The sequence below is a fragment of the Notechis scutatus genome, chromosome 12 (genome assembly GCF_049901735.1).
Source record: "Notechis scutatus isolate UNSWTSFEM ecotype Mainland chromosome 12, rNotScu1.2, whole genome shotgun sequence".
In the NCBI taxonomy this organism is placed as follows: Eukaryota; Metazoa; Chordata; class Lepidosauria; order Squamata; family Elapidae; genus Notechis; species Notechis scutatus.
In genome coordinates, this window is record NC_142020.1 from 16863383 (window position 1) to 16890911 (window position 27529).

The following is a 27529-nucleotide window of genomic DNA, read 5'->3' on the forward strand; positions in this document are numbered from 1 at the left end:
GGCACTCGGGCTCTTCTGATTTTTAACAACCTTTATTAATTGTGTGTGTGTGTGTGTGTGTGTGTGAAGCACAAAGGTCATCCCAAGTAGTGAGAGTTGTTTTCTCGTCCGGTCCCTCCCTCCCACCCACTCCCACTCAAAGCAGTGACTCAAAAAGGCACTTGGGGTTTGGCAAATGTTGGGGTGCCTTCTGAAAGTCTGGAAGCAACAGGGAAGCACAAGAATTTGTGGGGGGAGCAAGGCAAGTGGGCTTTCTCCTAGGGGTACGGAGCAATTCTGGGGGGCGGCCCTGGTCTGGTTGCCCAGGCACGGCGGCGTCTCCCTTGCAGAAAGGCAGCTGCGCGACTACGACAGGCCACCACGGCTAAGAGTGTCTACGGCGGCGGGAGGAAAGGCAGCTGTGGTCAGAGGACGTGGCTTTGGGGCAGGCGAAGCGGCCTAGAGTGCTGCTAAGGGCCCCCCCCTTTCCTTTGGGGCAGCAGCCAAACGAGCAAGCGGGGTGGGGGGGCAGCTGGTTAGTCGCTGGGTTTTGTTCCGTTGAAGTTTGCGTCCCGGGCGTCTCCTTCCTCCTCGGAGCCTTCGGCAGCATTTTCAACCGACCGCCTGCCGCCACCAGCACCCCCCGATCGGCGTGGGGGGCCGAAGGACACCGGCTCGTTCCCGCGCCTGCAGTTGGGAGAAAGAGTGGTGAGAAGGAGTGGAGAATCCGGTGGAAGCTTCGGGGCAGAAGGTGCCGTCTTCCGAAAGGAGAGAGATCCTTTCAGGGCGTCCGACCAGGAAAAGGCCTCGGAGATGCCACTCTGCCCAGGGGCTGCTGGCCCCCCAATTCCTTTAACTTCTTTCCTGCCCTCCGTGTCTTGTGGCAGAGAGTTCCTTGAGTTAATAGGGCATTCCTCCGGCTGAAACTTCCTGCTGGCGGCTTTCTAGCCCTTTCCCTTCAATTCCCCCTCCCCCCAAACGCAGTTCGCCTTTTCCCTAAACTGAGAGGAAGGGCCAAACGTTCTTGCATCGGAGACCCCCCCCCCTTTGATCAAGAACTGAGTCAGGGCAGCCTTTTCCGTGGCACATGGAGAGCAGCACGGTGGCAAAGGGGCAGCTCTAACCACTCAGCTCCTGTGCAGGAACGGAAGAGGCCGGCAGAAAAGGTGGGTGAAGTGCAGCAGCAGGAGTTTGGCTTAGCACAGACACACACACATTTTTCAGTGGCAGCCGCAAAGCCGAGTGCTGGTGGGGAGGTTTCCTGCGAAGGAGAATCTACAAATATTACAGAAGGGAAGTGGCTCAACAGACCCGGGGAGGTTTTGGCGAGTTGGGGCTGATGCATGAATTCCCGTCTCAAGATGGGGGAGACGACGGCCGGCAGAAGCAGCCCAGCCCTTTGCCAGGCACCAGGAGAAAGAAGAACCGGGGGGCTGCAAGGTGCGCCTGGGGCTCAGCTGCCCACGAGAGCCAGGCTCCAAGGGAGCCAGCCCCAGCTGTGTGCTTTTGCATTGCAAACAAGGAGCAACCAGGGCTTGCCTGGCCGGGGGATGGGGCAGCTGCCCCCCCGTACCAGGGCTGCTCATGCTTCAAAAGCACCTGAGGAAATGCACCGGGCCCTGGCACAGCTCCGTTGCTCATGAAAGCAGCCAGGTCCCCCCCAAAGCTCCCACATGCATCGGAGGAAGCAGCTGCCACTCAGCCGCTCGGGGGCTGCAGCTCCCAGGATCGAGGGGGCAGGGCTTCGCGTGCATCCTGCGGGTGGGGCTTCGCTGGTGGGGTTTCTGGCAGGCTACGGATCGGTGCCAGGCCATGGACCGGGGCTCGGGGGGGCCCTGGACCAGGCAACCAGGGTGCAGGAGCCTTCTAGAGAAGAGGCGCCTGCAGAGCAAACTGTAATATTTGTTTCTCGGAAGGAGCCGCGGCCCACGAGAGATCCAGGCCTTCCGAGTTTGCCAAGGCTGGCTTGGATTTCCAGGGGCCTAACGGCCGGTTGGGGCTTTGCAATCACAAGCAGGCTGCCAAGGGGAGGCCAGGTACCTGCTGAGTCACTGCGGAGCTTCTGGATTCCCTCTGAAAGAGAGAAGCATCCCTCGACATCAGCCCCAGCCGGCGGCACCGTGGCAGGCAGGCAGGCAGAGGAGGGGCTGGTTGGGGGCCCCGGGGCCCCAGAGGAGAAGGGGCTGCCCTCAGCTGCCAGTGCCCGCCGAGTGAGGAGACCTTGGGTGGAGACGGGTCAAGGCTGCTGGGCAGGAGGGGCCTCACCTGAGCTTGCTCTTCAGGGCCACCATCTCTCTCCCCAGGGCCTCGTTGCTCTCTGAGGCCTCATCCAGCTCCCGCTGCAGCTTCCGGCGGCTGGCGTTGATGCGCTGGGACTCCTCCTCCGCCTCCTCCAGCTGCCGCTTCAGCTGCTTCACCCGGGCACTGGCCTTGTCTGCCTGGGGGGAGGCAGGGGCTTCAGAGCCAGCCTGAGAGGACCTAAAGCGGCCCCGGTGTTTCCAGCAGAGGATGATGGGAGTGGAGGCTCTCACTCGGCTCTGCCACAGCACGCCCACCTGGCCAAGAATGCCTACTGCCTGGCACAGCCGGGCACCCACCTGGTCCTTGTACTGCTCGGCCTGCTTCCTCTCGTCCTCCGCCTGCAGCAAAGTCTCCTTCAGCTTCTTGTCCTTCTGGCGCAGGGCCTTGACCGCCGCCTGTTTTTCCCTGCAGGAAGGCAGGAAAGCGCTCAAAGGGGCTAGTCCACATGAAGCCCAGTCCGAAGGCAGGGCACGTTCCTTCCATGGAGCCTCTGCCTTGGGAATGGCGTCCAATGCGAAGGAAGGAAAACTCAGGCATTTTAAAAAACATTTCCCAGTTTGGGTCAAATCGTTTCGAAATCGGCTGCTTGAATTTCCACGAAAGGGGATTTTATTGACTCAGAACGGAATACAATGTTTAAAAGGTGATGTGAAAAAAAAGGGGGGGCATTTTTTAGTTCCGCCTGAATGACTCAGTGATGGCACCTCAAAATTCTCCTAGGAAGTTTCCCAAGACCAGGCCTGGAGGTTTGGTGCCAAACAGCTGGATGCACACCTGGACCCCCAGACGGCAAAGACCCCGCACGACGCAGCTCTGCTCCGGGTACCTGGACTCCTGCTCCAGTTGCTCTTCCAGCTGGCTGAGTTTGGCCTCCAGGGCCGAGATGGTGGCCTTGAACTTGGACTTGACGGCCCCCTCCATCTCCTGCAGCTTGGACCTCAGCTCCTTGTTCTGCCGCTCCAGCTGCTGGCGGGCGCTCTCGTTCTTCTGCGCTGCGGCCCGCTCCGTGGCCAGCTCGTTGCTCAGCTGCTCCGACTGGGGGGAAAGGAGGGGATTTGCCGTCTGGAGCAAGTCCCGCCTTTGCCCTGCCCCCCTCCCGCCCCCAGGGAGGGGGCTTACCTGCTGCACCGCCTTACGGAAGCGGTCGCTCATGGCCTCCATGTTGCCCTGCTCCTCCTCCAACTCCTCCTCCACCTGGGAGATGCGGGCCTCCAAGCGGCGCTTCTCGTCCTGCAGGCTGGTCCTGGGGGGCAGTTGGGGATGTTGCAGGGGGCCACCAGCAGCTGATGCCCCCCACTGCCCCCTCCAGCTCCCAGGTCCTGCTCATGCAAGTGGCTCTCCTTTTGGCCTCTTACCTCCCCCGAGACAGAGCTGGCCAGCTCTTCAGCCAGGTCCTCCTTCTCCTGCTCGGCCTGCTTCCGGGCCCGCTCTGCGGCAGCCAAGTCCTGCCAAGGAAGAGGCTCCCTGAGCGCCTCTCTCTCCAGGCGGATGGGACTCCCGGGCCCCACTTTCAGAACCGGGCACGGCCACTTAACCCGGCCCGGCGGGCTCGATCTGGTCGGGTTCCCCACTTGGGCACAGGAGAGGCCTCGAATGGCGGCTTGGCCGGGCTTCAGTCCTCCCCAGAACCACCCCATGCAGAGGGCGGCCGGAGTGACTCGCGTGGCTGACGCAGAGCAGGTCTTTCCACTTCAGCCCTTCACTGCTCCTCCACTCACGTTCTCTCTCCCCCCCACACACACAAGCGTGTCCTGGGCGGTGGGTGTCCACGGAGCTCCTGGTAGAGCCGAATCCCCTCCAGGCCTCTCCAGCCTCCCACCAGCTCACCTCTTGCAGCTGCATCAGCTCCGCCTCCAGGTTCTTCGCTTTCTTCTCGTTCTCCCGGGCGGTGGCGAAGACCTCTTCCCGGGCGGCCGGGCATCGTCCAGCTCCCGCTGGAAGTCCTTCATCTGGGCCTGGGGGCAGGGGCAGGGGGTCACTCCTTAGCTCAGGCCTTCCTCATGCATCGCCCGAGTCACCCCCTCCTCCCCTAGACGGCCCCCTCTCCTGGGACCAGTGGGGAGGGCAGGGGGGCTGTCCCCTAAATGCATCTGGAGCCACCCCTGGAGAAAGGGGGCGGGGGGCGGCTGGCCTTCCCAACCTGCAGTTTCCGCAGCTGCTTGATGGCTTCTTCGCGGCCCTTGACGGCCGAGTCCATCTGCCCTTCCAGGTCTTTGAGGTCCACCTCCAGCTTCTTCTTGGCGGCCGCTGCCAGGCCCCGTTGCTTGCGCTCATCTTCCAGCTCTACCTCCAGCTCATGGAGCTGGTGAAGAGGGAGGAGAGACCAGGAGGGGTGATGCCCTCAATGGAGGATGCCCACCAAGGAAGGGGTCACTTTCCCTCTGCCTGGCATGGAAGGGACGGGGGCTCCTCTACCTGCTTCTGCAGCTGCCGGCGCTTCTCTTCGTTCTGCTCATCGCGGGCTTGCAAGTCCCTCTCGAACTGCCCCTTCAGCGCTTGCATGTTGACTTCCAGCCTCAGCTTGGCATCCTCGGTGGCCTGCAGCTCGTCTTCCAGCTCCTCCAGCTGAGTCTTCATTTCTTCCACCTGCTGCTCCAGGGCCCGCTTGGACTTCTCCAGGTCATGGACCTTGCCAGAGAAAAGGGCGTGAGAGGAGGGGGAGGGGGAGGGGGAAAGGGGGAGGAGGAGGAGGAGGAGGAGGAGGGACTTACGTTCTTGCCAACGTCATCCTTGGAGCTCACAAGGTCTTCCATCTCTGCTCTCAGCAGTTTGTTGGTCCTCTCCAGCTCGTCCTTGGCTTCCAGGGCCTCCTCCAGAGCCCGGCCCAGTGACAGTGCTTTGGTCTCCTTTTCTCTGGCTTCGGCCTCTGCGCGGTCTCGTTCCTCAGCATATTTGGAAGAGACGTTCTTCTCCTCAGCCAGCATCTACCACGGCAGAGAAGGCGTCGGGGGTCACGTGAATGAAGCCTTAGTGCCAAGCTCAACGAGCAGGCCCCATCTACTCTTCCTTCCCTGCCTACAAAATTCAGGTGACTGGGTAGAATATTAACAATACTAGAACTGCTTGGATGGATATACTGAATTAATTTAGTAAAACCTTTAATTAATCAACAGATGTCTTAATGCAGAGAAACATAGGCTTGCATCGATGGGCTATCCGGTTGCACTAGAATATAGCTTGACAGGAGATGTCAGATCAAAGAGTCCCACTCTCACCTGGTCAAATTTCTTCTGCTTCTTCTCCAGGTTAGAAACCATCTGACGTTGGTTATCCAGGTCAACCACAAGGTCATCCAGCTCCTGCTGAAGCCGGTTCTTGGTTTTTTCCAGTTTGTCGTAGGAAGCCGCTTTTTCCTCAAACTGCTGGGTGAGGCCCTCGACTTCCTTCTGGAGCCTCTTCTTGCCTTCCTCCATGGTTTCAATGGTGCCCAGATACTCTTGCATCTTCCTCTTGGAGTCCGAGAGCTGCAGGGGGGATTCAGAGACTCCTTGAGTCGGTTCAACAGGGCAGCCCCCCACCCCCCGCCATCGTCTTTAAAGGCTGGTGGGGGAGGGTCTGTCATTCCAGGGCAGGTTGGCATCTTCTCTTGGGTCAATCGCAACAAAATGCCCTGGGAGGGCCCCACGTTTTGGGACACTAACGGGCACTGACCCATTGAGGTTGAGTTTGTAACCTTGCTTGCGGGTCGAGTCGGGCTCAACGGCCCATTGCGGTGGGTCTAAGCGAGTGATGAAACCCAACCAACCTTAGGGATAAAGAGGCAAAGCGTAACCCCCCACGATCACAACTGCTCAGACCTGCACGTTTAACGTTGAAATCTGCCTCTCCAGATTCTGCTTGGCTTCCACCTCTTCCTCCAGCTGTTCCTGCAGGCCGTTCTTCTCGTCCTCCATTTGCCGGAGCTTGGTGGACAGGTTGAGCTTCTGCCGAGTTTCCTCCTGCAGCAGCTCCTGGATAGTGGGACAGCCCTCGGTGAGCCCCTTCCCAAAGACTCGCCTCCTCCTTCCCTGGATCGGAGCCCCTAAAGCGCCTACCTGGGTGTCCTGCAGCTGGGAGCTCAGAGTCACCACATCTTTGGTCAGCTTGATGCTCTTGCCCTCGGCTTCGTTCAGGAGAACCGCCATGGTTTCAGCCTCTGCCTAGGAAAAGGAAATAGCACCGGGAACGTTGACCTGCCTTGTGCTTCATTGCCAGCCTTGACATCCGGTGTTTCCAGGAAAGGAGCAGCTAAGAACAAGGTGAAACGGCTCCCCAAAGCAACAGGAAGGCAGCAGGCGGATCTAATGGGAAGGCTGGAGGTGGAGCAAAGGCCCCCTTTCTCAGCAGCTGAGCCCGCTCTGAGCTCTCCCACGGAGCCCCCCTTGGGCACCCAGCAGCGACAGTGCGCCAAGCAGCCCCGACAGGAGAGAAAAGCCAAGATGTTCGTGGGACCTTGGCTGAACAGGATTCCCTTCTGAGAAAGTCCCATGGAAGGCACAGCACCATGGAACCCCAGCTCTGCCTTCTGCCAGCCATGGACAAGGAAGGCCAGCAGCTGATCGGGGGCATTCCCCGGCCAGCTGCTCTGTCAAGGTGGGGAAGGATCCGCCCCCGGAGTTACCTGCAGTTTGTGGACTTTCTCGTTGAGCTCCGTCCGGACTCGCTCCCCTCGGCAAACTTGGACTGCAGCTCCTGCATTTGCCCCTCCAGCTTCTTCTTCTTGTACTCCACCTCCTGCTTGGCCTGGTTGAGCGACCGGATCTCGTTGCTCAGGTCCGCGTTGCCCTTCTCCAGCGTCTGCTTGGTCTTGTCCAGGTTGGCCTTGGCCTGAAAGCACCAAAGACGCTCAGCCGGGCAGGCGGGTGGGACGGGCAGGGCCTCCGCGGTGGGCCCCCCTTCTGCCCGCCTGGGTTACCCGCTTGAACTGCTCCAACTGCTCGGCCAGCTCCTCCACGGCCTGGGTGTGCCTCTGGCGCATCTCCTGCACCTGGGCCTCGTGGGCTCGTGCCTCCTCCTCCAGTGCTCGCTTCAGGACCGTCACCTCCTGCTCCCTCTTCGCTCTGAGACCCGGCACAAAGGAGCATGAAGGGGGACCCCACCCTTCCCTGACCCCCGCCCTTTCCACCAGAGGCCGGCATCCATACAGGTCAGCCTGGACCCCCGGCCCCAGGCGGGCCCCGGACTCCCCGTCCAACCTGAGCTCCTGCTGGGTAGCCGTGCTATCCAAGGTGTCTTCCAGCTCCGTCTTGAGGGCCTCCAGCTCCTCGCCCAGGTCCCGCTTCTGCTTCTCGGCCTTGTTGCGTGCCGCTCGCTCAGAGTCCAGGTCTTCCTGCAGGTCCGAGATGTGGGCTTCCAACTCCCGGATCTTTTTCAGCGCATTGTTCTTCTGGCTCATCTCGTCTTCCAGCCTGGGTGAGGGAAGCCGAAAGGGGCTTCAACCGCAAGGCCAGCTGGCTTGACTGCCGAAAGGCTGGTCTTGTCTGGGGGGCATCGAGGGATTCCCACCGGCAGAAGGACCGGAGGAGGGAGCAGAAAGGAGGTCCCTGGTGGGAAAGAGACCTCCCGGCTGGCCAGGGGGACGTCCCTCTGAAGCGCAACAGCCCTTGGCCAAGCGCGCCCTCTGCACGCCCGCCCTCTGGAGGCCGCCTGGCCCCTTCCCTGTCCCGGAGAGCCAGCTGGGGGGGGGGGAGTGCCCCACCTGGCCAGGGCGGCCTGCAGCTCCTCCTCCTTCTTGGCCAGCTGCATCTTCAGTTCAGCAATCTGGGCCTGGAGGTCGGCAATCTGCTCGTGGAGGTCGCTCGAGTCCCCCTCCAGCTTCCTCTTCATTTTCTCCAGTTCTTGCCGGCATTTCTCTTCCTTCTTCAGGCGGACTTCCAGTTCCGAAATCATGGACTCGTGCTTGTTCTTCAGCTTGGTCAGGTTCTTGGCTTTTTCCTCCTCTTCGGCCAGGTTGGTCGTCAGGTCGCTGACTCTTTCGTCCAGGAGCTTCCTTTCCTGGGGGGAGGAAAGAGGCCTTCCCTGAGGCCTGCAGCAGGAGGAGGTGGCCCTCGGGCAGGGGTGCCCACGGGGCATGGCCAGCCAGGACCGAAGCCTGGCCTGTCTCCCAGGTGCGTCTTTGCAAGGCTGGTTGGCCGACCCATCGGAGGCAAAATAGCCCCCCTGCAGGACCGGCTGCAACCCCAGCCCACCCTGGGGCTCGCCCACACTGCGGGGGGAGGGCAGGGGGGGGCACTCTCCTCATTTCCCTGGCCTTGGAGGCCAAGGGGGGAGGTGAGCCGGCACCGACCTTGGACAGCTTGTTGTTCTGGTCTTCCAGGACCAAGATATCGTCCTCCATCTTCTTGATCTTCCCTTCCGCGGTGACCTTCTCCAGCTGCAGCTTCTGCCTCGCAGCTTCTTCCTCCTCCAACTGGTCCTCCAAGTCCTTTGGGGGTCACAAGGGTGGGAGAAGGAGACGTCAGGGGGGAGGGCCAACGGCCACTAACGCCTCCCGGCCCTGAAGCCACCTTCGGCTTCTTCCTCGCTCGAAGCGCTCGCTTTTTGGGCACCCCTAAAAGCTCCCGGGCTGAGCTGTCTCTGGGGCCCCCGACTCGGCCTTGCACACGGCAGACAGAATTAAGGCTCCTCCGCTCCCTCCAAGCCACTAGTCCTCGCAGAGGTGAACCTTAGATGAAACCGTGCCAGCATGGCTCTCAGTGGCTTTTCCCTGGCTCCCCTCCCAGCCTCGTGGGGCTTGAGGGATCCAGCTTCTGCACCCAGGAAAGCCGGCAGCGGGTGGGGTTAAAGCCCGCCTGGGTACCAGCATCTGCTGCTGCAGCTTCTTCTTCTCGGCCTGCAGCTGCTGCCCACGCTCCTCTTCCTCCTCGATCCGGGCCTCCATCTCGTGCAGGATCTCCTCCAGCTCCTGCTTCTTGGCAGCCAGGCGGATCCGCATCTCTTCGGCCTCCGCGTAGAGCTCGGTCTCGGCCTGCAGCTGCTCCTGAAGCAGGTTCTTCTCTTCGCTCAGCTGTTCCGGAGGGAGAGGAGGGCATTCAGCGGGGGGGGCACCAAAGGATTGGGCTCAGAACGCCACACCTGCACCTCCCGCAGCGCCCACCTTCCGGCTTCCAGGGTTTCCCAGCAATGCAGCGGATTGTGCCGTAGAGGTTGAGAAGGCAAGCGGGCCGGTCGGCCAGCGGCTCCTTTCCTGGGCATCCAAACCCCTCCACGGGGCAGAAGAGCTCAGGAGCAGCTGCCCCCCAAGGGTGCTGGGGCTGAGGAGGAGCAGGCGGGCTCACCTGGCTGTGCTTGAGCCCCAGCTCCTTCAGCTCAGCCTCGGCCTTGAACTGTCTCTCCTTCACCATCTTCAGCTCCTCGTCCTTGGCCTGCATCTCTTCCTCCTGCCGGGTGACCTGCAGCAGCGGCTTCACCTGCACAAGGAGAGTTGGTGGGGCCCCTCTGGGGCTCAGCCTGCCAGGGCCGGAGAGCGGAGAGGATGCAGCCCTCCCAGCCTGCCCTGTCACCCCAGGGCGGTCTGGCTTCCGGGAGTCTCCCCAAGGACCCGCCACTTACTTTGGTGAAGAGTCTCCACCACTGCCAGTTCCTCAGCTTCAGGTAAGCTGCGCAGTTCCTCTGGATGACCTTCATGGCAGTCAGTTGCTGCTGCCTCTTGGCAAAAGCCCTGCGGAAGTGGAGCACGGAGCCTTTGCACCCCCAGGAACCTGCCCCTCCCTCCATTCAGAGCCCCTTGGCACTCAAACCAGGGCTGGGCGTGCGGGGCTGCCCTGAGGGAGCCTTACTTTCTGGCCAGGTGGCCCCGGCATTGGGCCTGGAAGGAGATGATGATGTCTGTGATCCTGAGGTCTCGCTCCTCCTCCAGGTGGGCCAGGACGCCGGTCCGGAAGAAGATCTTGCTCTGGCCAATCCTGAACAGGTTGGGATCCAATTCCAGGGCTTTGATCTATGGGAGGAGGCGGAGGTGCAATATGCCATTGGCTCTCAGGAGAAGCTCATGGATTCTCCCACTTCCTCCCCAACAGGGCAGGCGCTGCTTGGCCAGTGGAAGTCCAACAGGTGGAGTTTGCGCTTCAGGTGCCAAGAAGCTGTTACTCAGGCACAAGAGCCTCATTGGGAAGGAAGTGAACGTCTGTTTTTATCCCATGGACTTTTGAACTTCAGCGCAATCCGTTCATGCCGGTCTCAATGAATTCCAAACTGGGATTCCGAGAGAGCAGATTCCGAGAGCTACAAGGAGGCGGGGAGAGGGTTTAATGCTCACCATCAGGATGCAGGCCTGCTTCCCATCCATGAAGCCCTTGGGGATGGCGTTGGGAGCCAGGATTTCATACCTGTGGGGAAAAGAGCACCCCAAAAACCCGCCGTCACCCTCTTCACGGCGGCCTTAAGCCTGCCTGAACTCTTGCCGGGTTCCATTTCCTGCTCCTGTCGTGGAGAAACACCTAGAAATAGCCCCCTCCCCAAACCACCAGAACTCCCCCCCCAGACGGCCCCGACCCCACAGACCTGCTCTGCTCACGCAGGGGGAGGGGGAATCCATTGGGTCAGCCTTGGTTTACGGCCAGAACGGCTCAGGCCCCCGGACCCTCTTCCGAAAGGGGGCTTCCCTGGTCTCCGCAAGGCTTCCGAAGACCCGGCTCTCTGGGGGGAGCTGCCCACCTCTCCCTCTCCCCAGAGGAGAGCTTTCCCTTGGGCCCCCAGCTCCTGCCCGTCTGGATGGGCTCTGGGGCAGGATCCTCCGGCAGGAGCCCCCTTACCGCTGCCGGAATTCCTGGAAGACGATCCTGTTTGGGAAGCCCTGCCGGCAGATGCGGATGCCCTCCAAGACCCCGTTGCACCTCAGCTGCTCGAGCACCAGGTGGGCGTCCAGCTTCCCTGCCTGGAAGAAATGTGGGGGGGAGGGGGTGAGCCTTCTGGAGGGGGAGGAAGGGGGGAGGAGGAAGGGAGGGGTCGATGGGGCCCTTCGGTCCCTGGAGTCCTGAGGTGGCCTAAAACAGCCACCCAGAAGCAGCCTGGAATGCGTCGCCTTCCGCCTCCAGAGCCTGGAATGAAACGCTGCCTCCCCCCAAAAGAGACCCAGCCCCGCTTTAAGGAGGGAAGCAGAGCGCAGGTCTGTGCCGGCCCTCCCCAGTCTCTCTGTCTGCAGATGTGTCGGACCCAAACTCCCGTGGCTGTCTGGGGCTGATGGGAGTTGGAGTCCAGCACGGCTGAGGGAAGCCCCGCTGGGCACGGACCCTTTTCTCGTGGTTTGGGATGATGCAGCGGACGAAGTTTGGGTTGGTGTTCCTCAAGGTGGTCATGAGCTTCGTCAGCTGCTCCTTGTACAGCTGTCCCACCGTCCGGAACATGCCCTTCTTGGTCTTGGAGGCGCTGGGCAGGGAGCTCTCGGTCATCTTGGCCATCTGGTCCAGGCCCACGATGCGGTCCACTGCCATACAAGGGAGGGCGCAGGGTCAGGTTCCTTGGCCAGCGAGGCTCCACCGCTGAGCTGCTCCCACCCAGTTCCAGGGAGGCCCAGTTTTCGGGCGGGGGGGGGGAGGGCAGCAGCTTCAAGGACCTCCGACCTTGCTCAGTTGGTAGCTGAATAAAACCCTGGTTCCCACCGGGCACACACCCATTTTATTCCCTACCATCTTTCCAGAGATCCGCCACAAACTTCTCTGAAGACTGGTTCAGCAAGGCCGTCACGTTGTCATTCAGAGGGTCCATGTTCTTGGTCAGCCAGGCACTGGCGTTGTAGGACACCTTGAGGAAGAACCGAAGAGCCGCAGGGGTCACCAGCAGCGGCCAGAAGGCCACCCGGGAGCAGCTGGCGGGGCAGGCAGGGCCTCCTCCAAAAGGGACGCGGAGACGGTTGCCAAGGGAGAGGCCACCCGGAAGAGGGAGAAACTCGGCCTCTTTGGTACCTTTCCGGCATAGTGGAGGATGCAGAACTCGGTTTTGTCCTTCAGCTGCTTCTGCTTCAGGAACTTGGGGTGGTTGCCTTGCTCGGTAGACAACTTCTCCACGAAGGAGGTGTCGGTAGCCTTGGGAAACCAGCATTCCTCATCCAGCAAGGCCAAGACACCAGGAGGGTTATTCTGGAACAGGAAGGGGGGGTCATGAGGCAAGTTCTGGGGACTTACGGCGGAGCAGCCTTTGCCCAACTCGTTGGCAGAGGAGAAGCCAAACGTCCGTTCTGTGGCTTTGCTCAGCAGAAGGAGGAGAGGCCGGCCTTGAGGGGACAGGGGCTACCCTGGGGAAGGGCTCAAACCGTCCAGGCAGCCAACCCCTCCTATCCCCTCCTGTCCAGGTCACCAGCATTTTAACGGAGGTTTTCTGCTGACCCACTGCATCCTGGGAAATAACAGACAGACAGACCTGAAAGGGACCTTGGAGGTCTTCCAGTCCAACCCCCTGCTCAGGCAGGAAGCCCTGACTCCCAAATCCAGCATTGCCCCAAAGCTCCACGTTTCCTGCCCCCTTTCCTACATTCGTGAAGGTGGGAGGTGGAGGGCAGCCCTCTTTGCTCCTGGGCACCAAAAGTGGCCCGGCCCCCTCACCGGTCTTTCAATCAGCTCAATGCAAGGCTGCAGGTCCAGCCCAAAGTCAATGAAATTCCACTCGATGCCCTCGCGCTGGTATTCTTCCTGTTCCAGGATGAACATGGTGTGGTTGAAGAGCTGCTGGAGCTTCTCGTTGGTGTAGTTGATGCAAAGCTGCTCAAAGGAATTGATCTGGAAAGACAGTGGGGGCCGCCGGTCAGGCCTCCCGGCCAGAAAGGGCTCGGCCACGAGTGCCCTGGAACCGCCCCGGGCCCTACCTCGAAGATTTCAAAGCCGGCAATGTCCAGGATGCCCAAGAAGGAGGCGCCTTGCCTCTTGGTCTTGTCAAGGGCTTTGTTCACCCGGCTCAGGATCCAACGGAAGAGGCGCTCGTAGGTTGCTTTGGCCAAGGCCTCGATGGCAAAGTCAGCCTACGGAGGGAAGGGCAGCTGGGCTGAGCTTCTCGGGGACCCAGACCAGCAGAGCATCGAGGCTCAGGGCCAGAGAGCCAAGCTGGCCTCCTCACCTGCTCCTTGGTCTGAGCCTTCTGCACAACATCTCGCCCGACCTTGATGCGCGGCGTGAGGATGCACCGTGTGAAATCTGTCACGTTGATGCCCGTGAGGTGGCAAACCTTTTGGGCAGCTGGAATCAAGAGGCGGCGTCATCGTGAAGACCATCCAGGGCTGACCAGGCTGCTCTGGCCACCTGGACTCCTCGGGGACCCAACTCTTCCCCCAATGCTTGGCACCAACCTGTGTTGTCCGGCATGGAGGCCTGATCAGTGTTTCTCTCCTTCTTGAAGACAATATTGCCAAGCTGGAGAACTGATGAGACGACTTTCAGCATTGCTGTGAGGTTAGGAAGGAGAGAAATGCAAAGGACGTCTCTGGGTAGCTGCTGGATTCTCCCTCCCGGTCACAGGGGCCTTCTTCCCCGTCACTGTTCCACCAGAGGCTTTACTGAGCTCAGAGAGGGTCAGGATCGGGTCGAGAAGACACCTGCACAGGCTCCCCATGTGCCAGGACTCCGGAAGATGCCTCGCCTCTAGGCCCTGGAACCCGAGGGAGGCGCTTGTACTCTAAACACCCAGAGCCAGAGTTCCTCTTGGGGTCTCTTACCAATCTGCTCTTCTTCTGTGAATCCCATAATAGTCATGGCTTCCAGGGTCTCCTCGAACATTTCGTTGTCCTGCTGAGAAGGGATGGGCACGTAGCCGTTGGAGAGGAACGTGTAGTTGTTGAACCCTTCCAGCAGAAGATCCACTGCAAGGCAGGCAGAGCAAAACCTCCGTGAGCCCAAGAGCCGTCCGGGACCCTCCCCGGCTCTGGGCCCAAACTCTTGGGGCCTCTTGGCCACACTGCTCCTCCGCCCTGGCCAGCCTGGCCCTGAAAGGTCCACTTGGGCAGCCCCACTCCTAACCAAGGGGCTGAAGGGAAAGTCCCCTCCCCCCCCTCCTGGAACACCCTCTTGGCTTCAGTGCCAATACCCGTTGGGGGAGGGAGAACCTGCTCCCCCCACCAGAAACCGCACCTGCTCTGGGGTGCCCCTCCCCTAAGATCGGCCAAGGAGGCGACTTACGCTTCATTTGTTCATTGGCCCCGGCAAGCAAATAGTAAAAGATGTGGAAGGTCCTTTCCTCTCGGGCCTGACGAATAGCGCGAGATTTTTCCAGCAAATCTGTCCGTGAAGGTTCAGCAAGCAAACCATTTTGTCAAATAAATACTCACTAACTTGCCCACATTGAGGTAAAACAAGGCAGTTGCCAGAAGCAAAAAGGGGGAGTGGGGGGGGGGGGTTATGAGAAAGGATACAGGTTTCAATATTTGCTCCCACGATGTACCCCGTCACATCAAAGTTGATGCGGATAAATTTGCCCTGTTGGAGAAAGGAGGCGGCCTGGGTGGGTGGGGGGCTTTGGAGAGGTGGTTGTCCATGTGGGGTTGGGGTCCTATAGCCTCCCTTTATAACCCTTCCCTTCCCTTTCCAGGGGACGAGAAGTCCTAGTCTCCATTTGCCAGTTTTCAGGGGGGGGGGGGCTTTCCCCTCCCTCTGCCTTTCCCTATTCAAGAAGTTGTCAACTTACGAATCGGGAGGAATTGTCGTTCTTCACAGTTTTGGCGTTCCCAAAAGCCTCCAGGATGGGGTTGGCCTGGAGAAGCTGCTTTTCCAACTCACCCTAAAATTGATCCAAGGATTTGGCTGTCAGTCCATGGCCGGGCAGAGGAGGGCGAGAATCGAAAAGGGTCGGGGTGCGATTCAAGCTGCCCTCAGGGAAAACCTCTCTGTCTGGACCAAATGCACCGAGAGGCACAGGGTTCTCCAGCTGCCTTTGCTGCAGGGAAGCGCCGCCAACTTAGATGCATTTTACCTACACGGAGATTCCCTGTGGCTCCTTCTGGCCTCCGGTTCCACTCTTTGTGGGACTTGGTCCTTCTTTTATTTTTTGGGTAAAACTGCTCAAGACGGCCGATTGCTGCATCCTGGATTGTCTTCAACCTCGGAGGCAATCGGCCGCAACCCGTACCTTTTTTTCAGCACATTCATTAGGCCAAAGCAAAACGGAGTATTTTGTTGGCAATTGCCGCCGCAGCATTCAGTTGGCAAGGCAAGGGCAACAGAAATTAGGCAAGGGGGGGCCGAAGGAATGGTTGCACACAACCTTCCTTCTAATGCAGCCCGAAGCAGATTACACGGCGTCTATTAATGTGATTAAATACTGGCTATGACAACGCATGATTCATATTTTAAAATAAGACGACTTTTGCATGCAGAAAAAGGAACACCCAGGCAGGTACACACCAACCAAGTCACACCTCCAAGCCATGCTAAAGAGCGGCCTCTTTTCCTTCACCTCTCATCACAGTTGAAGCTGGGAGGGGAAGGGGGATGCCCCACCCTCGCCTCAATGCAAGGGCAGAGGCTGATGGAGGCTTTGGAAGAAGAAATTGAGGGTCGTGAAAAGCCGCCTGATCGGCTGTTGGCTTCCACACCCATCTCTACGCATCTTTGCCCTCCAAGGGTCTCTGCTCCCCTTGATAAATTGGCAGGGATGGTTCTCTGGCACGTCCTCCCACTTCACTCCGCTCCCCGTCCCAGCTTCTCCTCCCCACCAGTAGCCCCCGCTGCGTCCCCCCAATTGCTCCAACCTTTCCCTGGCAGGAAGGCTGGCAGGCTCAGCCAGATGCACAGCATGCAGGAGGAGACCCAGCAATGCCCCCCCCCAGCCCCACCCCCAGGGCGGGAGGGCAGGCAAGGGAGGGGGAAGATGCACACGGCAAGCCAAGAAGATCGAATCAGTCCCTCTGCTGGCACACGGGGGTCACCTGGGAAGTAAGACTGGCTTCCATAAGCCCCCAACCCACCCCCACCCCCCTCTGGGTCGGCCCACTCAGGGGGTCCAGAAACAAAGCATTCATCCCGTGGTGCTCTTCCTTCCGGAAAGAACCCTGGCTGGTGGGGGGGCGGGCGGCTCAATCCTGTTTGCCTGGAAGCAGCTGGAGGAAGGACCGGCCTGCTCCCAAGAAACAGCCGGGATGCAGGTGGGCAACCAGGCGGGTTAGCCCCGGGGCGCTCTGGGCAGGCACCTCGGGACCCCCAGACCCTCTTTGGGGCGGGAGTGCAACCACACCATGCAGATCTACAGGCTGTGCCTTGACACACACGCTGAATCCAGTTACTCACGTAAGCAAAACTTGGCCCTTGCTGCAGTCAAACAACACGGCATAAAAGAAGCGTTAGTCTCGGTTCCTGGACGGCCCCCTTTGGCAAAGTGTTCCTGCCACTGTTCGCCTCAGCCCCCTCCCCCGTCTCCAGCTGTGCGAGGCAAAGAACATCAGGCCCAGAGAACCCACGGGGCGGGGCGGGGAATAGATCTGACCCAACCAGGGGTGTGTGTGTGTGTGTGTGTGTGTGTGAGAGTGTGTGTCTTTCGCCTCTGGAGTCTGTGCTGCCTCCCAAAATGTGGCCCCTCAGCCTGGCAATGGGCGCCTCGATGCCTGCCCTTGATTAAGCAGGCACCACCCGACATGCCTTGCCCCACTGGCAGCCTCCAGAAGTCAGGGACTACAACTCCCATCACTCCTGCCTGCGTACGGCTGGGCCAGTTTGGCCTCAGTTGAGTCCAAATCATCAGAGGATGTCGGGTTGGGGGAGCCAATGGTGGGTGTTACCTATGAGTCAGGAAAAAAATACTCCCTCACCCACCCACCCACCCGTTGTCATCCTCTTCCTGCTGTGGCTGAAAATTGGTCTGAAAGGGCACCACCTGGTGTCCCCAGAGAAAGAAGCCCCCCACCCCCCACCCATGGCTGCCCACTAGACTGACGGGAGGGTCGGGGGCTGCTCACCGTGATGCTGACGTCTTTTTTACCCTTATGCGAGGAGGCGACCACGGCCAAATACTGAATCACTTTCTTGGTGTTTTCTGTCTTGCCTGCGCCCGATTCTCCCCTGGGGGGGGGGAAGGAGGAGGAGAAAGACATGAAGTGTGGGGGCTCCCAGCCTGAAAGCTGCGGAAGGAGGGAAGCGCAGGGCAGCTCCAGAGGCCGTTAGGCTGCAGCCAAAGCGCACTCCCTCTGAGCATCTGCTCTCCCGCTGAAGCCCACCTCTGGCGCCACAGGCGTGGTGGCCTCGCACTCCCGCTCTCCCGCAGGGCTGCTGGCATGCTCAGCTGCCCCCTACACGCGCTCCCTCCTCGCCTCTTTGGGGAGCTTTGGGGGGTTGGCAGCCTGACAGCCCTGCTGGGAGGGGAGGAGGACCCCCAGCCCCTCCTTATGCTCCATGAGGACTAGAACAGTGGCAGAAGGACTGAAGCTGAGGATCTCCACCCTGGTCTGGCTGCCCACGTATGCCAGACTGCCTGGCACTCTGGGCAGTAGCTAATAGGCGGCACTTCTCTTCTTCCCTTCCTTCCATCATTCTAGAGCCATCCTGGATCCGGAGTCCATCGGACTTAGGAGGATGCTTTGCGATCTCTTTGGTGGCAACTTGGAAAACTGGGAGACCGAGTGGCTCACATCAAGGAAGGGGTTGGCTTGAGGAGCTCCTGGGTGGAGGGATCTGCTAAGAGCGGGGGGGGGGGACACTGCCAGGAGAGGCATGGCAGTGGTGGAGCTGCGGCCTCCCACGCCAGCCAGCCGCCTTGCCGATTCTTCTTCCTAATTTGGAGGCGCCTTTTCTCCCCCATGATGGATGGGGGTGAAACAGGACAGACCCGGGTGGAGGCGAGCCATAAAAGGCCAGGCAGCCGCTTCCTGCGGGACTCCTTGTTCTTCCAGATGATCCCCTCCGATCAGCCGGGGTGGCTGAGCTGTGCTCTGCCTCAAGGTGACTTGTGCATGGGGAGGGGGCTCTCCCACCTCTGTCCCAGGTCCCCCAGGCCAGCTGCCTTGGCACCTCCTGGGCTTTGCAGGAAGCCTCCCTGGCCAGAGGGAGTCCATCTCTTGGCCTCTCTGGCCCTGAGGCTGGGTGGATGGGCAGGGCTAGCCAGTCTTTCTCGGGTGACAAGGCCAGAGGGCAGGTGCTTCTCCTGGGCTCTGGTGCCTGCGAGGGCCCCTCTGGCTGCAGGAGCCGATGCCCGGCTAGCCCCAAAGGCGACCGTGGATTGATACAAACGGAGGGCTCTGGGAAGAGTTCCAGGACAAACACGCCAGTGGAGGCCACTGATGGAGAAAGCTTTCCCCACAAATCCCCTCCCCAAATCCTTTGAACTCCCTGCTTTCTGTCCATCCCTCCTTCGGCAGCATTTCTTTTCCCCAAAGGCAGGAACAAGCCAGCCTCTTTCCAAGCATGCCTCTCCTGGATGTGCTGGACTACAACCCCCATCACTCCCTGTCACTACAGTCCCTACTGGGAGCTTCCTTCATCCCCTCCACCCGGGCAGGAGCTGCTGTACCAGATCTGCCCTAAAGGGTCTCCGCCCCTTTCCGGCTGAATCCCTAAGGGGTTCCACCCGAGGGGGAGGGATTGGGAGGGGAGAGAGAAGGTTGCCTTGGCCTGGTGGCATTGCCATGAGGAGGCCACCTGGAAAGGGCCCAGGTGTTGTCCACAGCAGGAGGGCTGCTGTGATGATGGATCTAAAGCAGTTTTTATCCAGCCGAGCTGTCTTGGGCTGCCCCCACCCCCTGCCAGCTGGGCGCCCTTAAACGTCCACCAAAATGGAGCTGCAAGGGAGCCTGCTAACTCTTCTGGCTCTACTTACGTGCAAAGGATGGACTGATCCTCTCGATCTGTGGACAGAAAAGGGAGCCGTGAGATTTCGGGGAGGGGTCCAGAGACCCCTGGAGCTGGTCTTGCCCAGGCAGGCGGTTTCTGCCACCAGTGCTGCTGCTCCTCTCTGAAACTGGGGTGTTGGGGGTGAACTGGGACACCCCGCGTGCCAGGCGGAGCAAGGGCGCTTCCCATCTGGCACAGGCAGGCCAGGCTCGGTGCCCCCATATGACCCATCACTGCTGCACTGGCTTTTATCCCGTTTTCCCGACAGGGAGGCCAATCCCCGGCTTTTGTATCCAGAGGGAAAGGATTGAGGGAATGGGATTAGAGACGCAAACAGGGCTATTTGTGGATGAGGTCCAGACAAAGAGTCCTTTTGGGCCACGGAGGTTCAGGGTCTCCAAAATCCACAGGGGAAAAGCCAAAGACACGCCCCCCCCCCCCAAGCCAGAGTAAAGGTGGAGTTGGAGGCAGTTGGCAAAGGCTTTGAGGGAAGCAGGAAGGCCTGGGGGGGGGTGTCTACCTGCTTCAGCTGCCCCCCTGCAGGTGAAATTGGAGCAGAAAGCCCGGGACTGCCAACTGACTGGCCTCCAGGAAAGAACTGCACAGCTGGTGCAGGGGAGGGAGGCAGTTTACATGCAACCTGGAGAGGAACCTTCCCCACACCCGTCCCAATGGCCAAGAAAGGACGAAGGGCCCAGTTTTTAATCTCCAAGGCATTTTAGCATGTTGCTTCCACCCCTGGTCCGTGGCTACAGGAAGCCTGTTTCTTAGTTTCACTTATGGATGTTCCGTTTAGCTGGAAGTCATGCAGGCCAGAAACAGTTGGAGTTTGGGGTTTCTACTTCAGCACCCCCTCCCTCCTGGGCCCCCTGCAATGAGAGGCTGAACCCTGTGCCTGTGGAACTGAGACCCCCCTCAGCACTTCTTCCCTCCCTGACAGCCCAGCCTCTGCTCCCATCCCAGAGGGAGGCTTGTCCTGCTTCGGCCCTGCTGGACTGGTGGGTTTCCTGCAAAAAGGCAGCTTGGCCATAAAAGGAGAAAGAAGAGCGAGAAGCCGGGAAGGAGCCGCAGAAGCTGGCAGCAGCTTCCTTGGCTCGGGTGCCAGGCTGGTGGCCCCAGGGCTCCTACGCTCCAGGTGTGCCCAGAGGGCAGCCAGGGGGAGGCAGCTGCGGCTGAGGGAGAGTTCTGCAGAAAGGCTGGAGAGGCGACCACTCGCAGCTGGCAACTGACCACCTGCCTTTGCCTTGGGCGCTGGGTCCTCCCTACGGCTTAGTCACGGAAAAGCTCCTCACGGGCTCAGCCTGCCAGAGGCTGACATAAACCACCAGCTCTGCACGCCACATTCCTCTCCCTTTCCCTGTTATTCCCGAAGATAAACATTTAATCAATACCGTTGATTTATAGCAGCAGCTGGAAGCCCATAAGTGACGTTGGCAGGAACCAAACAGTATTATTTGCTAGTAAATCAGCCGGAAGACACTTTCTGAACCGGCTTGAGTGAAGCAAACATTTGCATGTAAACTATCTTAAATGATACATTCGCTCTTCTGTCCTTTTGGCATCTATGCAGGCAACAGGGCAGGGAGGTCTAAGCGGAGATATTTGGTCTCCGATGGTGCTGTAAGCAGATCCTCACAAGCCCCCACAGGGCAGTGGTGCCTGGTAGGAACCCTCCAGCTGCCTCCTTTGCTCCCTCCCCCCCCTCCGCAGCCGCCCCAGCAAATGCCCCCCCAAGAGCAGAGGCCTCTTCAGGGGCTCTAAGGGGGCTCTGGATGCTACCCAACAAGCAGGCCAGCCTTTGGGCGGAAGCATCGATGGAGGCCCTTCAGACATCAGACCCAAAAGGAGGACCACGCAATTCAGAGCATTTGGATCTTCCAGGGCAGCCCATCCCAAAACCCAAAGTCTCCGCAAACCCCACCTTGGCTCTTTTACACATTAGAAATACCCGGTGATCCACAAGACCCCCCTGGCTTCTCTCACCGAAGCTTCCCCTGCAGACCCAGGCTGTTCTCCTGGCCCTGCCAGCCTCATCTCAATGGGCTTAAATCCTAGATTACTCCATGGATCTGTTCACACGAGCCAGCAAAGGTGCTGCCGACACCTCCTGGGGCTGCCAGAGATGACCAGCTCTCCAGCCACAATGGCCGACAGGGAGCTGCGTGTGTCAGAGGGAGCAGCCGGAAAGGGAAACCAGAGGCGCAGCTATCGCTTCTGCCCAGCGACGGCCCTCCGGCTGCGGGCTCAGAACGGCTCCCCAACGGAGAGAACAGAACCCACAAGCCACTGTGGGGGGGCCGCATCCTCTCTGCACCACAAAGCTGCACATGAATGCAACTCCTGTCCAGCCAACCAGAAGCCCTTTTGCAAAGGGGGGGAGGGTGATTTAGGGGTCGACTGTCAGGCACCCGGCTGCCCAAGCCCAAAGGTTGCCACAAGCGTGCCATTCAGGCCAGTAGTAGACGGTTCCAGAAGGAATTCCATCTCCCTGGCGAAGGATGGCATGGCAGACTCCTGATTGCCAACTGGGAACTCTGCCTGCCTGCCCTGCCTTCTCCATGCCCCTATTTGCCCAACTAGGCTCTGGGATTCTCTCTGGCCACATTCCCCGGCATGGGCGGGTGGACGGAGAGCTTTTCCTTTTTGAGTCACAAGCTGACCAAAGGACCGCGAAGAATGCTCCGGCACCCCTGCTCCATGGTGGAGGAGCCGGCCAGCCAGATGGAGCACCTGAGGCGGGGGGCAGAAACAGACGCCTTACCCTGCATCATGCTCCGGTAGGCGGTGTCGGCAATGGCGTAGATGTGCGGCGGCATCTCGTGGCGCTTCTTCCCCTTGTACATGTCCACGATCTTCTCCGAGTAGATGGGCAGCTGCTTGTAAGGGTTGACCACCACGCAGAAGAGCCCCGAGTACGTCTGCAAGAGAAGACCCCCAAGCGGTCAGGCCCCTCACCTGGGACCACCACATCCCTGGCGCCTGACGCTTTGGGAGGAGGCTGGTTTTTGCAGGGACCATGGCGTTTGGGGGGAGGGGAGGGCAGGCAGCAGAGATGTCAAGGGCAGCTCTCCTTCCCAGGGTCTGGCATCCAGGGACGGACTGCTTCTGAACAGGGAGGCTCCATCCCAGCCGCGACAGCCGTAGCTCAAAACCCCTCCCCATCCTGCTCAGGTCTTGGCACCTTCTCTGCAGCCCCCTCCCCTTGGAGCTCATAGGAGACGGAGGGGAATGCCTCGGATTTATTCTATATGGGAGGGGAAATGGGGTGGGGGTTCTGGATCAGCCCAGGATGCCTATAAATGCCCAGCACTTTCCACACTAACCCCCCATTTTGAAGGGTGGGGTCAGTCCTCCTCTTCCCCCAGATTTGGGGCCAAGGCAACCGAGGCAGCATCCCTAAGGGTGTTTTCTGCTGCCTGTTCCTCACCCCCCCACCCCAAAACCTGCTATTAAAGCTTCCAAGTCCGTAATTGCAGAGATGCACCCAGGCTGCCTTTCAGATCCAGCCAGGCTGAAATCTGCGGCCTGGGATTTCCTCTTCTTGACCATATTAGGAAATGTCCCAAAGATTTCACACCAAGCAGCGCCCGGTATGGCTCTTGGCCGACCCAGAGAAGGCAGGTCCCGGCTGTTCTGGCAATGGACCTCTTGCAGGGGCTGAGCCTGGGCTTTCCGGGATGGAAATGCTGGCTGGATGATGGGGGGCTTTCTGGGCACCTGGGGGAACGCATGAGATGCTTTCTGGGGGGTCTGTCCCCCCAGGGTCCCCCCAAGAGAGATGGGAAAGGGAGCCTCCTGGGGACTTGCACTGGTTGGGGTGCAACTTGGTCCTCTGTGTTTTTCTCCATCATGGCTTCCCGAGTCGGCCTCTGCCGAAGCCCCCCCTCCCCCCCTCCCCGGGCCGGTCCTGGCTGCCTTTAGACACTCTGCCAGGGGAGTCCCGGCAGCCTCACCCATCGTCATTATGACCGGGAGGAAACACCCTTCCTCGCAAGGCCTGCCAGAGGCCCATAAATGTGGGGAAGACGCTTTATGATGTCCCACTTGTGGATCTGTGTTTGTGGCTCCCAGATTTACAAGGACATAAACCTTTCCCTCCATGTGCAAATCTCACACACCCCTTCCTCTCCTCCGCCTTCAGCCACAAATCCTCTACCCACCCACCCCAGAGGAAAGTGGCACTTTCTCAGGACCTCCGATGTGAAGGAGGTTAGTCTGGGCGTGGAAATATGTGCAGGTAAAGTGCTAAAGAAGAGAAGTCTCCGTCGTGTCCTTCTCATCTCCCCCCTTGGTGCAAGTTCAGTTTGGAAAACGTTTTGACAAGACGACACAAATACCCCCAATATATTTATTGTCTTGCTACGTATTAATGGAGTTGCTGTTCTTAGAGGTATATATATGGACCTGGGTAATTGCAGAGATCTAAATCAGGAGATGCCCTTATAGGGAGTCAAAAAAGTCAATATGGCAACTGTGATCAAATGATCAAAGCGCCAACCTCTTTTGGCGGGGGGTGGGGTGGGGGAATGGACTGCAGAAGAAGCAGCTTTCCTTTCCCAGAAAGTGGACCCTCCAAAGGGACAGAAAAGAGAGCCACGAGGTCCCAGGAAACCCCTAGGGAAAAGGGAAGGGAGGTCTGGCTTCCTGCCCAGTGGCTTCCTGCAGAATTTTGTCGAACTAGTTGTGCCAAGCTCACCCTGACAAGCAGCCGGATGGAAAGGGCAGCAGGACAGGGTGTGCGTGTGTGTGTTGTTTTGCTTGGGACTTTCTTCTTGGCTTTCTAGTCTTCGCCCCTCTTTAGCCACCCATCTCCCTTTTCCTTTTCCCCCAAATAAACAAAACCTCCCCAGCCCGGCTGCCGTGATCAGTTGGGCCCTGGGTGCGCTTCCTGTCCCTTTGGCTGTGCTGATGGAGGACAGCCATCGCCCTCCTGGAGTTCCCAGGGCTGGGGAGGCAATTGGCGATGGACCCCCTGCCTTCTGGGACCGAGAGACTTACGTAAATGAGGCCCGAGAAGTATCTCTCCCGGAGGTTGTGCAGGACGGAGGCTTCGTTGAGGCAGGTGAGCTCGGCCATGTCCTCCACCTTGGAGAACTTGGGCGGGTTCATCTTCTGGATGTCATCCTTGCTGAAGGTCACTTTCTTCCCGTTCTCGGCCAGCTCCGCCAGCACTTCATCCCCCTTCTCCTCCTTGATGCTCGCGGCTTCGAAGCCATGCTTCTCCGAAGGGACCCAGACCAGCTTCTTGGCCGACCAGTCGGCCTGGGCCACCGTGGTGTTGATGATGTTCTTATCCACAAAGAGGAATTTCTCATCGTCGCTGAGTTGGCTCTTCTGTGCCATTTTGGCTCAAAGGGCACCTGGGGGGAGAGAGAGCCCACTCGGTTACCTGAATGCCACTCGGTTACCCATGAAGCCCTGAGCTGGCACAACATCTCCCTCCAGGCTAAAGGCAGGACCTCCCTCCGCAGGGATGCAGGATTCAGACAGACATCACCCATGGCCACATTTTAAGCAAAGCCTGGGATAAAAAAAAGGGGAGGGGGGACTTCTGGCAGAGAGATCAGGGTGCTGCTTTGATGAACAGGATGGTTGCAAGAATGGCTGCTTGGCTAGGGGAGAGGGGGCTTTCCAAGCAAACCCATCACTTAGAAAAGGATCACTGCCTTTGGAAGGTTGTGTTAATTCTAAGATCGAGCTCTATTAAAGTGCATCCTTTTTGCAATGAAAAATAACTTCAAGGCAACGTTTAGCAATGAAGTCCAGCTCCTTGATATTGTTTTATGCGTGAGATAATGATCAGTATCTCTTCTTTCAAGAGAATATTAATTAATTCCTGTTGAAGCAGGGAGAGGACAGACCTTTTCCTGCCAACTCCCAGCATCAGGAATAAAAAAATCTGCTGCCTTGGAAGTCCCACTGTCAGCTTCTCACCCAAGCAGGCCTGTGACCAGCCGTCTGGCCTGTTTGCTTTTGGCAACTCAAACTTTCCTCCAGGAAAACAGCCTGGGAAATGTTCAGATTCCATGGAGGGTCTCTCTGCCCCTGTGTTACCAACAGATTAGGACTGGAAACTTTTATCGCTTGTTTGGCAAGACCGGCTGGCCTTTGGTCAAGATATTTTATGACATAATAAAATATTATGGCCTTTGGTCAAGATATTTTATGACAGGTCAGCTGAGTCCACAGAGGAAGCCCTGCTCAGCCACCGATGGCCAGCAGAACTGCAAACGTGGCCTTCCTGGGGTTGGCCCAGCCTTGGCAGACCTCAGGCCTTGTCTCCACATGTCACTTCCTCTTTTGCTGAGTTGGTGAAGCATCATCTGCCTCATTGAGGTTGTTTTGACGGCATCTTTTGGGGCTACGTTGTCTTTTAATTGCGGGTTTGCAAGTGGCATTTCTTAGCTGCCTTGGAGGTCCTGCACTGCAGAGTCAGGAAGGCAGGATCTAAACATTTGCAGACAATATAAATATTGCCAGCTGCAACTGCCTGTGGGCTGCTAAGCTCAAGAGACAGGAATTCATCACAGACAATGAAGACGGAGAAGTTTGGAGCTTTCTGCTCTGTTTCCCAATCCTTGCCCTTTTCAGCCAGAGTGCAGATTTTTGAAAAGTTCCCAGAACCTTTAAGGGGCAGAAAGAAAGGTTCCAAGCACGTTTTGATTCACCCTCCGCTCGTCTGTTTCTTCTAAAATCTTTAGCCTCGTCTTCCTCTCATTTACGGAATAAAGGGGCGTTTTGGGGAGAAGCCAGAAGAGCTCCCTTAACCCCACGGAGAGCTTCAAAGGGATCCAAGCCCCCAAAGGCAGAGAGGCCGGCCCTTTGCAAAGCTCTCTGCTTGCACAAATGCAGGCAGGCTACCATATATGGCCACGTTCTTCTCATTATGAGCAGATCCAGCCAAAAAAAAAAAAGGAAGGGAGACAGAAAAAAAACCCCTAATGATAACAAGTTCAAAACAAATACCTTTTAGGGCATAACAGAATCCTTTCCAAAGACAATAATGAAAAGAAGTTGCCATTTACATTCAATGGCTCTGCTGGGAAGGCCAGATCCACCACAATCCCCGCAGAGAAGGGAGGCCGGCAGGAGCTGTCCACACCGGCCACTTCGGGGCTGAAGGCTGCCTGCGGCTTCTAGGGTGGGGATTTAGCAGCCCTGGAAATGAGACCCTCCTACCAAGCCTGCCTTGGGGAGCAGCCCCCACCTGGCTCCTTCACCTGCACGGAAGGCTCTCTCTGCTTCACAAGAAAAGGAGGAAGGGATGCAGTCAAGGATGGGCTGTCAAAGCAAATGATTTATGGCACTACTAAATGCGGAGCGTGCAAAGAGGACAGGCTGTGGTTCAAAAGCCGCCATGGTTGTCAATGCTGAGCTCAGCTGGCCTCCAGGTTTGCTGGTAAGAAGACCCCCTTACTCTGAGCGGTTTGCAGCAGGCGCTGAAGGAGAGAGCGCGCGTTTCGGTTGCTCCCTGCTGCTTCCCTTCTTCCCTCATTGCTCACAGCAGTTGCGTCTCCTCTGAAGGCCTCCTGGGCTTCATCAGAGAAATGGAAGCTATTGAGCCTCCACCGAACCAGCTCCCGTTGCTTCTTTTTAAAACCAGGGTGTTGCCACAAGTGACCCAACACTCCTCAGCCCTGAGAGGCTGAGCAGCTGGCCCAGCTCACCTGCCCCAGGGCAGACCCTGAGGTTGTGGGGGGCACAGCAACCGCAGGGAGACTCGGGCCAGAAAAGGTATTTTAATTGCCAGCAAGTAATCACATTCAGGAATTCCAAGGTGATTGGAAAAGATGCCTTAAATGTGAGTCTGTTGTAGCATACACCAACAATAAAAGTTGTTTGAAAGAAATGATCTTGGATCATTTCATCAATGGATTGGTCCTATTTGGGATTGTCTTCAGTGCAAATTTATTCTGGTGCTGAATGCAGTTTTGGTTTCTTAGAGTTTCTGTGCAGGTGGAGTTATTAGCTCTGCTTTGCATTTTGACTTCATTTATTCTACACTTCCTGGCAATAACATCTGGACTGCAGCAGACTTCAGTCCACCTACGGGGGTCTCCATTTCTGGAATTATTATTAAAAAGAGGGTGTGCAACCCCACTTCCCAGGATGGTGGAACTGGTACTCCTGCAGAGGGTGGGACTAGCTGATCCTTGGGGGTCCCCTCCACTTCAAAAGCTACGATGTGCAGATCCTGCACTGGCCCCCTCCCCGTGCCTCTGCCTCCTGGGTGCTCAGACAGCAAGGCAATAATCCCAAGCCCTCCGTCCTGGCCTGAGTTAACTCAGGCAATGCTTAGAAGCAGGAGGACAGGTCCAGCCACGCTGCCACTGGCTCGCCCGCCTGCACCCCAGAGGGAGCGTCTCCTTCACTGCCTTCCCCAGGAGGTGCCGTTAGCCTGAAGGGGAGCGGCTCTTGTCCAGGGTGGTGCAGGAGGGTCCTTGGCCAGCCAGGGTACTTACAGAACTCCAGGAGGGAAGCCGAAGATGCAGCGTGTCCAGATGGGTGCTTGCTAGCAGCTGGGCAGACCGAGC

General features: G+C 58.5%; 1 protein-coding gene across 1 annotated transcript; it reads right to left on the reverse strand.

Moving 5' to 3' along the window:
- Positions 1-19: 19 nt before the first annotated feature.
- On the reverse strand, positions 20-27529 carry LOC113422407 (myosin-11). Its single transcript, XM_087942321.1, is given in 43 exon segments — positions 20-666; positions 2245-2417; positions 2577-2685; positions 3107-3315; positions 3400-3525; positions 3639-3725; positions 4108-4193; positions 4196-4235; positions 4421-4582; positions 4696-4908; positions 4992-5204; positions 5496-5744; positions 6078-6230; positions 6315-6419; positions 6881-6927; positions 6930-7086; positions 7175-7319; positions 7455-7667; positions 7958-8253; positions 8546-8683; positions 9059-9265; positions 9537-9668; positions 9811-9919; positions 10038-10198; positions 10517-10586; positions 11013-11134; positions 11490-11683; positions 11886-12000; positions 12162-12335; positions 12798-12971; positions 13058-13210; positions 13306-13424; positions 13535-13630; positions 13901-14044; positions 14361-14459; positions 14594-14657; positions 14866-14958; positions 16464-16484; positions 17129-17231; positions 18982-19009; positions 21757-21913; positions 23994-24355; positions 27458-27529. Coding segments are annotated over 42 exon segments (5952 nt in total). The 5' UTR covers positions 24339-24355; positions 27458-27529; the 3' UTR covers positions 20-515.